The sequence below is a fragment of the Pleurodeles waltl genome, chromosome 3_1, assembly GCF_031143425.1.
Source record: "Pleurodeles waltl isolate 20211129_DDA chromosome 3_1, aPleWal1.hap1.20221129, whole genome shotgun sequence".
In the NCBI taxonomy this organism is placed as follows: domain Eukaryota; kingdom Metazoa; phylum Chordata; class Amphibia; order Caudata; family Salamandridae; genus Pleurodeles; species Pleurodeles waltl.
Genome location: NC_090440.1, coordinates 98,074,182 through 98,089,878, shown reverse-complemented (window position 1 = coordinate 98,089,878; position 15,697 = coordinate 98,074,182). Strand labels below are relative to the sequence as shown.

The following is a 15,697-nucleotide window of genomic DNA, read 5'->3' as shown; positions in this document are numbered from 1 at the left end:
TCAGTGGAATACATAAAGATTAAGTCAATAATAGGTGAACCAGTCTAGCTTTAATAAAAGGTACTCCATGTGCAGACAAGCCTCATGTTCTGAAGCAGCTACAACTTTAGTAACTCAAAACAGCGTCCTAGGAGCGCCTAACAATTCCCAGGTTCAGCTTAATACTGTGTTGAATACTGAGTCTGTGCAATACTGAATAAAGCACTTCGAATTGTGACACTGTTGTATTATTGTGTCAAATAAAGAAATAAGGCATATATTCCAATTATATCAAACTTTTTATTTGGTCTCTGGGAGAATGTTTGAAAACATTGATTACTACCACTTCCGGTAAGGACCTCTTCTTGTCTCCTATTGCTTTTTAGGTTACACATCCTAGATTAACACCAGGGTACACTAGGAGATCCAAGATCTACATCTTCAATGGCTTCTGTCTTGCATCGCTCTGCTACTGAAGGCAGCACTACATCTTCCTTGACTTCAATGTATTGCTCTGCTACTGAAGGCAGTACGTCTGAACCGTGTTGTTTAGCGAAAGAGTTATGAGGAGCGAACGTGGGTCTTTTCTGTTCTTGCGAACCTTTATTTTTCCTTGTATGATGTCTCCTACAAGAGCAAAAAGAGTAATAGTGTTACATGCTGTATCAAGCAGAAGATTGACATTAATACAGTAGTATAGCGACAGAACTGCATGTCAGCATGTCTGAGTTACCAATACGTTTTCCACCCTAAAGAACACCATAGGTCTTGCCTTTGCAAAACGAAGGTGCTAAGGTGCAGAACAGCTAAATAAACTGATGTCTGTTCTAACTATTGAGCACAATCTTAAGAACCATGCAAAAGGGCCAACATCACTCATCCAATAGTCTGAGTAAACCTGATCATTATAATTTTCTGCATTTAAACCTTTAAATAATTCCAAGCCTTTCATCTCCTATAACCCTCCTCCTCTCTGATGGAAATTGTACACTCCATTCGTGGCCCCTCACTTCAATGCTTGCTGTTCCCATCTATAAAAAAAGAGTGAACAAATTTGCGACTACTACATGCCAACATGCATAAAGAATTGTAACTACAAACTCTGTCATTCAACAAATACTCACTGTCTTAAGAGGATTAAATTGTGATATAAAGCAATAATAATAAACAGGTTCACTTGTAGTTTTAGTACCTATGTTAAGCTTATAAGCAATTGCTGCTATGGCTTATCAACAGTGAAGAATGTAGAAACTCTATGGGTATACAGCAATATATCGTAGTAGTAGTGTCAGCAGTACTTCTCTTACTACATCTAAGAAAAGTAGTCATAATAATCATAATAATGGTCTGCAATGCAAAAGAAAATATTGAGGCCTGAATATGTTTTTTTTACCACTTTTCCTTGTGCTACTGTTTACCGACAGTGCTCAAGTACTGGTTATAAACAGGCAAATTAAAGCTTCTGGCTGGTACAAAAAGCTTTTACACCTCAGGCTGCCACCAAATGAACCATTCTAACTCTAAACTTCAATATCTTCAGAATACCATGCCCCTCGTGCCATAAGGACACTTTAGGCACAATTACCTTCTCTATATGGTGATACAAGCAAACTAAGGCAGCTTAACAGCATTTACCACATATTTACCTTGAAAAATAAACTCTCTAAGCCTGAAAAGCACCCCACCTCCGCTGTGTGGATCTCACCTCCTTATCAATGTTACATCCTCCTGCAGCTCAGTGCCCCAGCAACTACCCTACTTTGAACCTGTGTCAGCGTGAGAACCAAAGCACTGCCAAGGTCATCCTTTGCTTCTACACTGGGGACAACGAAAAGTCCCGCTGAGATCACTCAGCAAAGCAAACTCTAAATTGTACTATGTAAGCCCCCACTCTCATAGAACTCGTTTGTGGGTGCACTCATTAAAATAAGATTATTTGTCAAAATAGACCACCACCCACAATTTATGACCTACCTAAATGTGTTGGTCACCACGATCACCTTGATCACTGCAACTTCAGTGCTGTATGTGTTGCAAACCTTTTCACGCCCACTCATAGGGTATTTACCAATACGAAGTAAGTATGTAGAGGAGGTGGTTTAGCCATCCAATGGGATCTGGTGTCCATTTTACTTCTCCTTCAGGCCACTGCTAATTACATGTATCAAAAGTCTGACCAATTCATGTGTGCTGTAATCTATCACTCGGCAAACAAGGCAAACACTGCATTCCCCACTGACCTCTTAGACCCATACTAACAAACCAGATTTATGTCATAGGAGATGAGTGTCTAAGCTCTTGATATCGCGATTATATCATCAACATTTTATTCAGCCCTTCAACACTGATTAGCACCATTTTCTGTAAGAACATGCTCTAGTCTCCCAATTAGTTTGTATATTTCGTTCACAACTGGTTACAAGAAAAGGTCTATGATGTAAGTCTTCAATGGCATTTTGCACTTCTCTGCTGCTAAAGGTTGCTTAGTCAAAGGGATATGCTGAGGGAGTGAGGTTTTGTCCTGTTCTATTAAACTCTATACTTAATGGAAGTATTTTGCTAATATAGAACTTAGATGGATATCTTTGTGGCTCAAGTAATATATACAAATAAGCTACCTCATCTGCTAACCAGTCATCAGCATCTAGCAAACCACATGGGCAAATGATAAGTTATTCATTCATTCCTTAATAAATTTAGTATTGAATACATATTTTTTTAGAGAATCAGGCTTATTTAAAATCTAAAAGAATCTTAAACTAAGCAACAGATAGGTAAAAAAATATTTCCAGTCTTAATGAGGTTCCTGCTAGACTGCTTGTTCCTCCACTGCTCCCCTAAAGATGTCGTTTTTGTCCTCCGTTAGTAATACTCTGAATGTTCCCAACTTCAATTGCTTATTAATATATATCAATAAATTCAAACTAGCCAGTCCTCCCATGCAGAAATCATGTTGAGTCTTAGCTTCATTTAACCCAGGTAGAATCATGCTATGGGGCACATTGATCCAAAGGTATTCACCGCACACCTGCCATGCTTGTCAAACTCCTCCCTGAGCATGGTTAGAAATAAACTCAAAGTTTGCAGTGGTTCAATGTTGTGAATATGTATTTCAAAATGCATAATGTTGGACTTTTGGCCATACGCATGGTCATCCCTAGTCTTTTTGCCTCCTTCCTCCTGGTTTTTCTGACCTTTCGCTGTTGGCTCTAGGACTCTGAGCACTTTATCACTGCTGACCAGTGTTAAAGTGCAGGTGCTCTCCCATCTAAAGTTGGTATGATTGGCTTATACCTGATTGGCATATTTAATTTACCTATAAGTCCCTTGTACAGTGGTATCTCTATACCCAGGGCCTGTAAATTAAATACTACTAGTGGGCCTGCAGCGCTGCTTGCGCCACCCACTGAAGTAGACTTTCAAACCTGTCTCAGGCCTGCTAGCGCAGGGCCTGTGTGCGCAGTTTTCTGCCACAGGGACCTGGCATCTAAATTTACTTGCCAGGCCCAGGACTCCCCTTTTACTACATGTAAGTCACCCCTAAAGTACGCCCTGTGGGCAGGGTGCCATGTATGTAGAAAGGCAGGACATGTGCCATATTGCATGGCCTGTCCTGGTAGTGACAAACAGCCTAACTTGGTGTCTCACTGCTGTGAGTGCTGCCTTCTCATAGGATTGCATTAGAAATGCCCTGCCTTATGTGTAGGGGTATTGTCTGATTTATGAGGGCTAGCGTAGGCGTGTTTGGTATGGTTGTGATGGTGATAATAAATACTGCTTACTGGTGTGGGTGTATTTTTTATTACTATCACAGAAATGCCACTTCTAGAAAGTGCGCATTTATCTGTGCTTATGATTCTGGTGTTTTGCAGCTTGACTCCAATCCACGTCTGGGCAGAGTGACAGTTGGGGCTTTGTGCATACTTTTCAGACAGCCTGTACACAGGGAGGGTGGAGGTGTCACTGAGGTGCATCTACATACTGAATAGTCTTCCTGGGCTGAGAGAAGGGAGAGGCGGGGCACACCTACATTTGTAAAGGCTGTGCCCTGGCCTCACACAATAGGGTCGTTAACCCCCCACTGATGTTTGGAGCCTGTGCTGAAAGGAGAGAGGGGGCACTCCCAGAACCAGTTGTAACTGGCTGGAACCTCCTCTCCCTACCACTGTAAAACACTGTAAGAACTGACTATAAGTACAGGGGAATTTTCCCCACAATTTGAACATTCTTGGAACTTGAAACTGGACACAGAACGCTGATGAATGGACTCACCAGGAAACCGCCATGGACTGCTGCTGCTGTGCTGACCTGTGACCTGCCTGGTCACTAGGAGGAACTGCCACCATCTGCATCCTTTGTGCTGGCCTGTAGCTGGGCCCACCAGCCCTGTACCTTTTCCTGGATTATTGTTCCCAGGGGCAGGGTGCTGTGGCCCCTGACCCCTGCACCGATTTTCTATGACATTGTCTTAGCGCTTAGGGGAAAAGCGCTCTTATGGAAAGGCTGTAGAAGATCACCGCCGCAGCCCAGGCAGCATGAGTATCTTAGCGCTTTGAAAAGCGCCTTTCTTGTGCCCAGGGAACTCACCGCCGCAGCCCAGGCTGCACCATTGTCTTAGCGCTGTGAAAAGCGCTTGATGGAAATTCACCGCCGCAACCCGGGAGCCTCTTGATGCCTTTGCGCTCTCTACGGCGCCTTTTGTGTGCTAGAATCACCGCCGCAGCCCGGGCAGAGCATTTGTCTTTAAGCGCGAGGTCCGCGCTGTCTCCAGTGCCCCCGGGGCACGTACAAAAACCAAAGAAGGAGCTAGCACGCTCCTAGCGTGCTCCCGGGGTACGCGCGCTTTTCAAAGCGCCCCCGGGGCACCAACAGGCCCCACCTTGGGCCGCGTCGTCATCCGGACAGCGAGGGAGAGGAGGACGCCTCTCCCTCGCGTGCCGGAGTCCCGGAGGACTCCACTGTTACCTTGGGCCGGGCGGCTGCCTCGCCGGAGGCTCGCCCTGGCCCCCGGCTCCCTCGTTGGCCCCCTCGCGGGCCAGGAACATCCCAGTTAGGGGTCTCCCTTCGAGGAAGGGCCACGGAGGCCCAGGGAGACCCCAGAGGTTAGCGGGTCCCCCGGAGGGGCCCGTGTGGCAGCAAGGAGGGGGTGCGAGGCGCCCCCCCTCCCCTCTACCAGTATTGGGTGACCTGGGCCCCCCACAGGAGGGCCGGTGGAGGCCCGGGGGGCCCCCAGTGGTCGCGGGCCCCAGGAGGGGCCCGTCAACAGTACAGAGGGGGTGCGTGCCGCCCCCCTCTCCCCCAGGACTCTAAGGAGGCCCCCTCATTGCGCAGAGGAGCGCTGGGGGCCCCTTTCTTTCTTGTCTTCAAGGCACGGAGGGTGCCTCTATCCTTCACCAGGTACTTTTAAACGGACCAATAATATTATAATCCAAGTTCTTTCTACAGACCTTGCTAATTGTGATTTATTGCCTACCTGTTCTAGGATGCTGTTACATATATGTGCACATGTTCCTTTTATGGACATGACTTGCTAATATGTTTGCTTAACTTGCCATAGATTTTCTAATGTTCCTATTATGGGCGTTTTATGATATTCTTATGACAAGTGTGCTAATGTGATAACGTGTTTCCTGACTACTGCTTATGTTGCAGAATACTGAGTAACCTGTGTGTTATGTGTGACTACTGCTAGTTTGCAGAGTAACTAATGTGTAACGTTCTGACAACTGCTAAGGTAGCAGGATAGTACTGTTATGTGATGTTGGTCTAATAATTATGTTGTGTACAATACAGTGTATTTTCATATAATCTGGTGTTGTGTTTCCTTGGTGGTGGGAATATTGCGTCACATGTATGTGTGTGTTGTGCAAACGCTTTACGCATTGCCTCCGGGTTAAGCCTGACTGCTCGTGCCAAGCTACCAAGGGGGTGAGCAGGGGTTATCTTGGACGTGTAACTCCCTTGCCCTGACTAGAGTGGGTAAGTTCTGCCTGGCTGAGGTACATACCCTAGCCAACCAGAAACCCCATTTCTAACATTGGAAGTCAGCGGTGAGGATAGGACTTGCGCTTGCACAATACCATTGTGACTCATTATTTCACTACAAGGATTGCGTTTAGACCATTACATGTTTGGCTTCTCTTAACTTTCTCTCTTTGGTCATTTTTCCTGTTTTCAGTTCTCACGCTTGGGTATTGTGGTTGTCACAGTTGAGTTATTTGTACCTTTTCAAGATGGGGCTTACCTTTGATTTAGAGGACCTGCCGTTTTACACGCAGGGGGAATTAGAGGGGTTCTGTAGAGAGAGAGGGCTGCCTGTAGAAGGGGACCTCAGGAGATCTCTGAATTTCTTTGAAAGGTTTGTGACATTTACCCAGGGAGGGAGTGTGCGTAGGGGGTACCCAGAGGATCCTGAGTGTAGCGAGGGTTCCCAATGGGAGGGCTCCCAGACCTCATCCCTAGAGAGTGGTAGAGAGACTGATCAGGAGGGTGAGAATGACCGGTTGGGGACGCCAGTTGACAGGGAAGGCCCCAGTGATAGGGAGTCCCTTGCTGGGTCCAGTGTAAGAAGCAGGGCTACCTCTCATTCCATGACGCCTGATGAGCTAAGAGATAGGCGGGAAGAGAGGGACCTGAAGTTGCAGTTAGCGCGCCTAGCTGTTGAGGAGAGAAGGGCTGAGGTAGAGAAGGCCTTAGTACAGGAGAGAATGGCAGAGGCAGAGAGGGCCTTTGCCAGAGAAAGACTCGCTCTAGAGCGCAGTCTGAAGGTTCTGGACTCACCAGCGCTGCAGGTGGAGTCCAGTGGTGGCAGCAATGTACAGTGCTGTAGCAAAGATGTTCCTCACATACCCATAGATCTGGTACCTAGGTTCCAAGAGGGGGGTGACATACGTCAGTGGTTAAAGGAATATGAGAGGGCTCTGGTAGAGCGCAGGATCCCTGAGAAGGATTGGGGAACTGGCCTAGGGAGTTTTATTCCTGAGGAGGGGAGGGATGCCCTACTGACTCTAGAAGAGAGTGACAGGGAGGGGTACTCCGCTGTGAAGAACGCACTGATTGTGAAGTATGGTTTCTCCCCTGAGGAATACAGAAAAAGGTTTAGGGGTGGTAAGAAACTGTCCCACCAGTCTTGGGAGGAGTTTGTGGAGGCTTGCTGCATTGCACTAGATGGATGGGTGAAGGGTAGCACAGTAAACAATTTTGAAGGGCTGTTTAATCTGATTCTCAGAGAGCACCTGTTTCGTTGTTGTTTTTCAGAGTTACGCCAACACTTGTCAGTGTGTGAGCTCTCTGACTCCAGGGAGCTTGCAAAGGAGGCAGACTTCTGGTTGCGTACCAGAGGGTCTGGTGTGACATTAGGGGGTGTTCCTAATGAGAGTGGTCTAGGTGTTTCCCAACCAGGTGTGGTGGGAAAGGCTTGTGTCCCAGGTAGGTCCCAGTGTATTGGGGCGGGTAAGGCACCCCATGTCCAGTCTCAGAGGAGAGGGAATGGGGTTGGGCTGAGGCCCAGGGTACCCGAGCTCCAGTCCCAGGTCCTGGAGGGTTCCATGAGTGAACGCCAGGAGGTGAGCCTAGCCTGTGCCGTAGGGCCAGCTGTTCAGAAGGATCCCATTTTGTCATTAGGACTTGGGCGGGTGGCTGGTGATAGCGTTCCGCCGGTCCTGGTGTCTGGTAGTCTCGCTCTACAGCGGAGGAGGCGGAAATCCAGGCATAGGGTTGAGAGGGGGCTGCGGGCCCCAGTGGAGAACCTGGAGGGTCAGGGGTCGGCTCTGAGTGCAGAGCCCCCCAGGAATGACCTTGGTGAGACCATTTCTGGGCTGGGGGGAATCCAGACTCTGTCCGATGGGCAGAGGTCAGGAGACCTGCGCCAGCCAGACTCTTGTGTGGCCCTTGGGGAAAGTGTTTCCCTGATGGGGGGTAGGTGTGCCCCCCAGGAAGTCCTGGTGCGCCAGGCAGTGGTTCAACCGCAGGGTAGTGACTCTGGGTTGGATTGCCAGATTCAGGGGGTAAGCTCTGATCTGGTAGGGGGTAGGTGTGCTCCCAAGGAAGTCCTGGTTCGCTGGGCAATGGTCCAGTCTAAGGGTGTCGTCCCTGGACTAGATAGACAGGTTCAGGGGGTAAACTCTGACCTGGTTGGGGGGGCGGTTAGTGTGCTCACCCCCCTGTGTGAAACTTCTGGTGGCTTCTCCCGAGGTGGGGAGATGCAGGACTCTGGAAGTGGGGGTCAGGGAGGGGGAAGCCCGCCCCGGACCCCGGTGCAACCCAAGGGTGTCGTCCCTAGGTTGGGTGGTCAGTCGCCAGGTAGTGATCCTGGGCTGGCGAGAAAGTTGTGCAGGGCTGCTGTACCCAGCACCCTGGCAAGTGTGGATTCTGGTGATACCCCTCCTAGGAGAGGAGGGCGGGATCCTAGAAGGAGGGGTAGAGGGAGGAGAGCCTCGCCTCTAGCCCCTGTAGAACCTATGGGTGCGGACCCTAGGTTGGTGGATCAGTGGCAGGGTAGAGCCCCTGAACTGATCAAAAATGGAGTGGAGACAGGTTGCTTTGCACCTGGGGCTACCGCCCCCCACTCATTATGGTTTCAGAGACCAGAGGCTCCTAGATGGCCTGGGGCCTGGTTCTGGCCATTGGCAGCTAGAGAATCCCCGTGGGTTGGTCTAGGCTGCCTGGGACGCATTGACAGAGAGATCCCAGTGGAGTCAGGAAGGCGTAGAACTGGAACATGCCCCTGCTGTTGTGGGCCTGGGTCCTTGTTCTATCGCCCCAATCAGGAAAGTACATCAAGGTATTGATTGTTCTCCCCTGGATTTTGGCTGGTAGGGGGTTGTGTTGGACTTTTGGCCATACGCATGGTCATCCCTAGTCTTTTTGCCTCCTTCCTCCTGGTTTTTCTGACCTTTCGCTGTTGGCTCTAGGACTCTGAGCACTTTATCACTGCTGACCAGTGTTAAAGTGCAGGTGCTCTCCCATCTAAAGTTGGTATGATTGGCTTATACCTGATTGGCATATTTAATTTACCTATAAGTCCCTTGTACAGTGGTATCTCTATACCCAGGGCCTGTAAATTAAATACTACTAGTGGGCCTGCAGCGCTGCTTGCGCCACCCACTGAAGTAGACTTTCAAACCTGTCTCAGGCCTGCTAGCGCAGGGCCTGTGTGCGCAGTTTTCTGCCACAGGGACCTGGCATCTAAATTTACTTGCCAGGCCCAGGACTCCCCTTTTACTACATGTAAGTCACCCCTAAAGTACGCCCTGTGGGCAGGGTGCCATGTATGTAGAAAGGCAGGACATGTGCCATATTGCATGGCCTGTCCTGGTAGTGACAAACAGCCTAACTTGGTGTCTCACTGCTGTGAGTGCTGCCTTCTCATAGGATTGCATTAGAAATGCCCTGCCTTATGTGTAGGGGTATTGTCTGATTTATGAGGGCTAGCGTAGGCGTGTTTGGTATGGTTGTGATGGTGATAATAAATACTGCTTACTGGTGTGGGTGTATTTTTTATTACTATCACAGAAATGCCACTTCTAGAAAGTGCGCATTTATCTGTGCTTATGATTCTGGTGTTTTGCAGCTTGACTCCAATCCACGTCTGGGCAGAGTGACAGTTGGGGCTTTGTGCATACTTTTCAGACAGCCTGTACACAGGGAGGGTGGAGGTGTCACTGAGGTGCATCTACATACTGAATAGTCTTCCTGGGCTGAGAGAAGGGAGAGGCGGGGCACACCTACATTTGTAAAGGCTGTGCCCTGGCCTCACACAATAGGGTCGTTAACCCCCCACTGATGTTTGGAGCCTGTGCTGAAAGGAGAGAGGGGGCACTCCCAGAACCAGTTGTAACTGGCTGGAACCTCCTCTCCCTACCACTGTAAAACACTGTAAGAACTGACTATAAGTACAGGGGAATTTTCCCCACAATTTGAACATTCTTGGAACTTGAAACTGGACACAGAACGCTGATGAATGGACTCACCAGGAAACCGCCATGGACTGCTGCTGCTGTGCTGACCTGTGACCTGCCTGGTCACTAGGAGGAACTGCCACCATCTGCATCCTTTGTGCTGGCCTGTAGCTGGGCCCACCAGCCCTGTACCTTTTCCTGGATTATTGTTCCCAGGGGCAGGGTGCTGTGGCCCCTGACCCCTGCACCGATTTTCTATGACATTGTCTTAGCGCTTAGGGGAAAAGCGCTCTTATGGAAAGGCTGTAGAAGATCACCGCCGCAGCCCAGGCAGCATGAGTATCTTAGCGCTTTGAAAAGCGCCTTTCTTGTGCCCAGGGAACTCACCGCCGCAGCCCAGGCTGCACCATTGTCTTAGCGCTGTGAAAAGCGCTTGATGGAAATTCACCGCCGCAACCCGGGAGCCTCTTGATGCCTTTGCGCTCTCTACGGCGCCTTTTGTGTGCTAGAATCACCGCCGCAGCCCGGGCAGAGCATTTGTCTTTAAGCGCGAGGTCCGCGCTGTCTCCAGTGCCCCCGGGGCACGTACAAAAACCAAAGAAGGAGCTAGCACGCTCCTAGCGTGCTCCCGGGGTACGCGCGCTTTTCAAAGCGCCCCCGGGGCACCAACAGGCCCCACCTTGGGCCGCGTCGTCATCCGGACAGCGAGGGAGAGGAGGACGCCTCTCCCTCGCGTGCCGGAGTCCCGGAGGACTCCACTGTTACCTTGGGCCGGGCGGCTGCCTCGCCGGAGGCTCGCCCTGGCCCCCGGCTCCCTCGTTGGCCCCCTCGCGGGCCAGGAACATCCCAGTTAGGGGTCTCCCTTCGAGGAAGGGCCACGGAGGCCCAGGGAGACCCCAGAGGTTAGCGGGTCCCCCGGAGGGGCCCGTGTGGCAGCAAGGAGGGGGTGCGAGGCGCCCCCCCTCCCCTCTACCAGTATTGGGTGACCTGGGCCCCCCACAGGAGGGCCGGTGGAGGCCCGGGGGGCCCCCAGTGGTCGCGGGCCCCAGGAGGGGCCCGTCAACAGTACAGAGGGGGTGCGTGCCGCCCCCCTCTCCCCCAGGACTCTAAGGAGGCCCCCTCATTGCGCAGAGGAGCGCTGGGGGCCCCTTTCTTTCTTGTCTTCAAGGCACGGAGGGTGCCTCTATCCTTCACCAGGTACTTTTAAACGGACCAATAATATTATAATCCAAGTTCTTTCTACAGACCTTGCTAATTGTGATTTATTGCCTACCTGTTCTAGGATGCTGTTACATATATGTGCACATGTTCCTTTTATGGACATGACTTGCTAATATGTTTGCTTAACTTGCCATAGATTTTCTAATGTTCCTATTATGGGCGTTTTATGATATTCTTATGACAAGTGTGCTAATGTGATAACGTGTTTCCTGACTACTGCTTATGTTGCAGAATACTGAGTAACCTGTGTGTTATGTGTGACTACTGCTAGTTTGCAGAGTAACTAATGTGTAACGTTCTGACAACTGCTAAGGTAGCAGGATAGTACTGTTATGTGATGTTGGTCTAATAATTATGTTGTGTACAATACAGTGTATTTTCATATAATCTGGTGTTGTGTTTCCTTGGTGGTGGGAATATTGCGTCACATGTATGTGTGTGTTGTGCAAACGCTTTACGCATTGCCTCCGGGTTAAGCCTGACTGCTCGTGCCAAGCTACCAAGGGGGTGAGCAGGGGTTATCTTGGACGTGTAACTCCCTTGCCCTGACTAGAGTGGGTAAGTTCTGCCTGGCTGAGGTACATACCCTAGCCAACCAGAAACCCCATTTCTAACACATAATTATTGGTGAAGCAATATAATAAGACCTTATCACACTCTTATGTTGAGACAATTGAAGCTTGTGTTTACGTATGGTTTCTGCTACATATGCCTTGTGGCGTGTAGATTTGAGTAAAAACATATGATTAGATCGCTAGCACAAGTTGTAAAGTTTTTGATCACCATAATGTTACTTTTTACACGGTGGCGGACAAAGTGCTCTTGACGTGATTAGAATTGACATCTTTTAAAGAAAACATTGCCCACTTTAGTATTAACAAACCTTATAAATACTGTTCAAAGGTTGCATAAAGAACGTTTGAGAGTTATGATAGAATATTTGCAAAGCATAAACGAAAAAGCAAAATCTTCCTCCTGAAAAGTGTTCACTGCTGACAAACAGGCCAAGAACCATTCAACCACAACCTAAATATCTTTTATTCTGTGGAAAAGTACAAAAAAATAAGGTTGTTTTCTCCAAAAAATGTATAAACAATCGGAAACAAAAGGTTGTGAGATACTGGATTTTTTTTTTTTAGACGAAACCACCTGTTATACGCTTTCTACTAAAAAGTAGGACTTTGTATTAGGGCAGCTGAACTTCAGGACGAAAGGACCGAGTCCATCTACCCCAACAGTAACTACTGACCCAATTCCTAGCTAGCTCACAGTGCCTCGCCTGAAACCCCAACCTTCCTAGGATAACAGATGATTACTAACAGCTTCCAAAATATCACCTAGTAGTGGAGGAATCAGCCTAACCCCACACTGTAGGCGGGGCTCTGCCACATTCCAGTTCTTTGGCCAGCTGTTTTTTCAACAAGATGTCCCTCTTGCCCTTTATGTCCGTGGGAATACTGCAGGCCAGGAGGTTCGACCCGTGGGGTGTCGCGTGGGCTCTCATTATCCTAAATGAGACTACTGGATTTCTAGTTAACAGGGTCGTTCCGGTTGTGGGGGACTGAGTCTGACCCACTTCGAAGGACCTCTGTCACCTTCAATCCGGTTTTGCTCCGGCTAACTAGCAGTGCCTCATCTCTCCCAAGGGGGAGGGATGATTGGGCAGCCGAGCGCATGACATCTTTAGAACTTCTCAGGGAAGTCCTGGTCACTCAGGTCCCAACCAGCTCTCTCATTTACAGTATGATCTCATATACAAATGACAAAGGCAGTTTAAGTTTTATAGATTGTTTTTAATAAAACGACTGCATTTTAGATAGTAAGGCATGAGCCGCAATAACCAGAACCATACAACACAGTAGGATTGAAATAGTCACGAGGAGAGTGAAACATAAGAACAACGCTATCATAGTGTTAATAGGTTACGTTCTCTCTAAGTAAGTTTTATTTCGAGCACAGTATGTTAAGCTCTAAACTTGCCTTTCAGATTCCCTGGGAAGACATCAACCCTCATACCTGAGCAAAGGCCTGTGATCTGGATCAGCATCTGCAACAGGGCAGTCAGCGTCTAGTTGTGGATCCCTGGTCGGACTCTCCCTCTCCCGTGTATTAGGACAGGGAAGTGTTTTTATAACTAACATGTCAGTGTGATCACAAAATGTCCCTACGCAAGCAATTCAAAGACTAAACTCCTACCACATCTATCGGCAATGTACCAGACTGTATCCTTGACTGAAGCACAGAGTGAACAAGAATGTGTTATTGAACTCCAGTGCTGAAGTAGGCTAAACAGTGTGATATAAAAAATAAAACAAGACCGTAGAACTGGCTATTTGAAAAATAACAGTACGAAGCTGAATAAAATGCATTTAGAGCAAAGTGCACAGAGGCTCTATGCTGCAAGCAAAGGAATAAATTACATCCAGGGCAAAGTGCACAAAGGCCTAACGCCTGAAGCAAACGCGCAAAGAATAACCACACTACAGGGGAGCAATTACAAAGGTTGGGTAGAAGGGGAAGCAGGATTCGAGGCTCTGTCCATCTTCAACATGATGCAGACTCCAAGCTGTCCCTCTTCTAATCCTGTCCAAGTGCAGTTGTTTTAAGATATTCTGAGAAGCAAAGAAAGCTCCCAACGTAAATCTAGTCCTCTTATTTCAATAGTTCTTGATGCTTTACTGCAAACAATACTAGAATCCCCTGCTCTGTGTGTCTTTGAATATGGAAGCCCTACTTGCATTGTGTGTAGAGTTCCCCCACAGGGGCTGTTCTATTCAAATGAGGAATCTCCCCTATAAATCCAACCATAGCTAATTCTGAGCCCAGGCCACCCTCTGTGGAGAGCAAAGACACGTCAGCTGGGTACAACTTACCCTCAACATGCTACGTGTTGAGCATTAACATGTTAACACTGAGGAACCCAGACAGGGCTTTGTGATGCCACCTGTTGTTTCTATCCACTGCACTCTCCCACACTTTAAGATAAGTAGAGGTCTACCTTCCAGCTAGAAGGTCAGTGTCACCTGTTCTTCCCACAGTGGCATTTAACACCTATTCAAGGAGTTAATTTATCCCACTGGTAGAGGGAGAGCCCAGCAGAGCTGGTTTAGTCCACGCTTTCAGCCACATAAAGACTTGTTTGGGGTAAATCATCTTTGCAAGATATTTACAAAACAATCTACATTCACTAGTGAATTAGAGGTTGACTTAAGTAATAATAAAAGTAGGTTGCTCCACATGTCAAAAATAGGTTACTTTGGTTGAGGGCAAAAGTAGGGCCTCTTTCCTAGTACTTTACCACTGATGATTCTACAACTGCATTGTTCATACCGTTTTATGCTCCTGTTACTGTATGTGTTCTTAAGATATTGCTCATTGGCAGGGAAGTATATGTGCATGCATATCATTGTGGTGATGTTATGTTATCTACTGACCAATGGCTAATAAAAGGAATTTTGTTTACAAAAATAGGTTACCTCGACATGTGGTTTTGTTGTTTTGTGGCTATGGCCATTCAAGGCTGCAGCAGTCCTCAAATCAAGTTTTGAAAGGCACTGATGTGGGTGGTGTAAACTGCAGTACGCGCGCCATCTGGTGTTTACGCCAGTGGTGCTCTCTTCTGCTCCATATTACTGCGATCTGTTTGAAAACTTAGCCAGTTGCGTTTAGCTGATCTTTGCTGGTTTAGGGTTCAGGCCATACTCACCGGCAGCTGCTTAGCAGTGTCCAAGTACCCAGTATCAAAAAAGCCTATACATTTAATGCCATAAACACAAAAAGTGGGACGGACACCATACCTTAAGTGAAACTTACAACCATTTAGATGGAAATGCCAAAGCTGCCCCAAAACGTTAGCTTGGAAAACACATCTTTGACAAACTTTGGAAGATAACACAACTTTAGTTAGACCTTCTTATCCAAATAAAATTTAATATGATAGCTGGGGCCTCAGCATGTCAGTGTGCACTCGACACTCACCTTGCTGTATGGATTGGCGGCCACCTTTCTCGCTTGACTGCTGTTTCAAGTAGGAAGATAAAAACGCAGAACGTAGCAGTTATAGATGGTACGGTTGAGGGGAATACGGAGGCAAATTAAAAATTGCTGTGGTTGGCAACTGCACCTGTGTGAAGTTCATCTGACTCTTTTGTCTTGAAAAGCAATTTGGGCATTGTATTGCAATACCTTGTGAGGCTGTGCCATACCAGTCTCTGATTTTATTACCTCCAGGCCCTCATCCGCATACTGCCCAAAAAGTTTTCTCCGTCAAAAGGCATGTCTAAGATGCTATGTTTTACTTCTGGGCAAAGAAATAAAGACTAGACTACTCTAATGTTGTAGATCTGCTGCCCGTGCAATTAGGCACAAACATGCAGAAGCCATGTACATCAACCAATTGATCATAGCCGCAGAGTACTTCTCCCCTTCTCATTAGATTGCTTTTGTTTCCTCTTTTCCTCAGGCAGAACATCTATATACGGGGCTATGTCTGCCCACATCTGCCTACCCTATCCTTTGATAATCGCTTAGTAGTTGCAGCCTTGATGAAGGTAGTTGCAATGGTAGACACCCTTCTTAAATAACTGCCCTTCTTAGAA

At 47.9% G+C, this 15,697-nt stretch overlaps 1 protein-coding gene across 2 annotated transcripts in view; it reads right to left on the bottom strand.

Moving 5' to 3' along the window:
• Positions 1-259: 259 nt before the first annotated feature.
• The window catches only part of PRMT3 (protein arginine methyltransferase 3), a 739,945-nt gene continuing 724,507 nt past the window's right edge, over positions 260-15,697 (bottom strand). For both annotated transcript variants that reach the window (XM_069221933.1, XM_069221934.1), the window contains exon 16: positions 260-606. In XM_069221933.1, the coding sequence (XP_069078034.1) occupies positions 497-606 (110 nt within the window). In that variant the 3' untranslated portion in view covers positions 260-496. The remainder of the gene's footprint in view (positions 607-15,697) is intronic.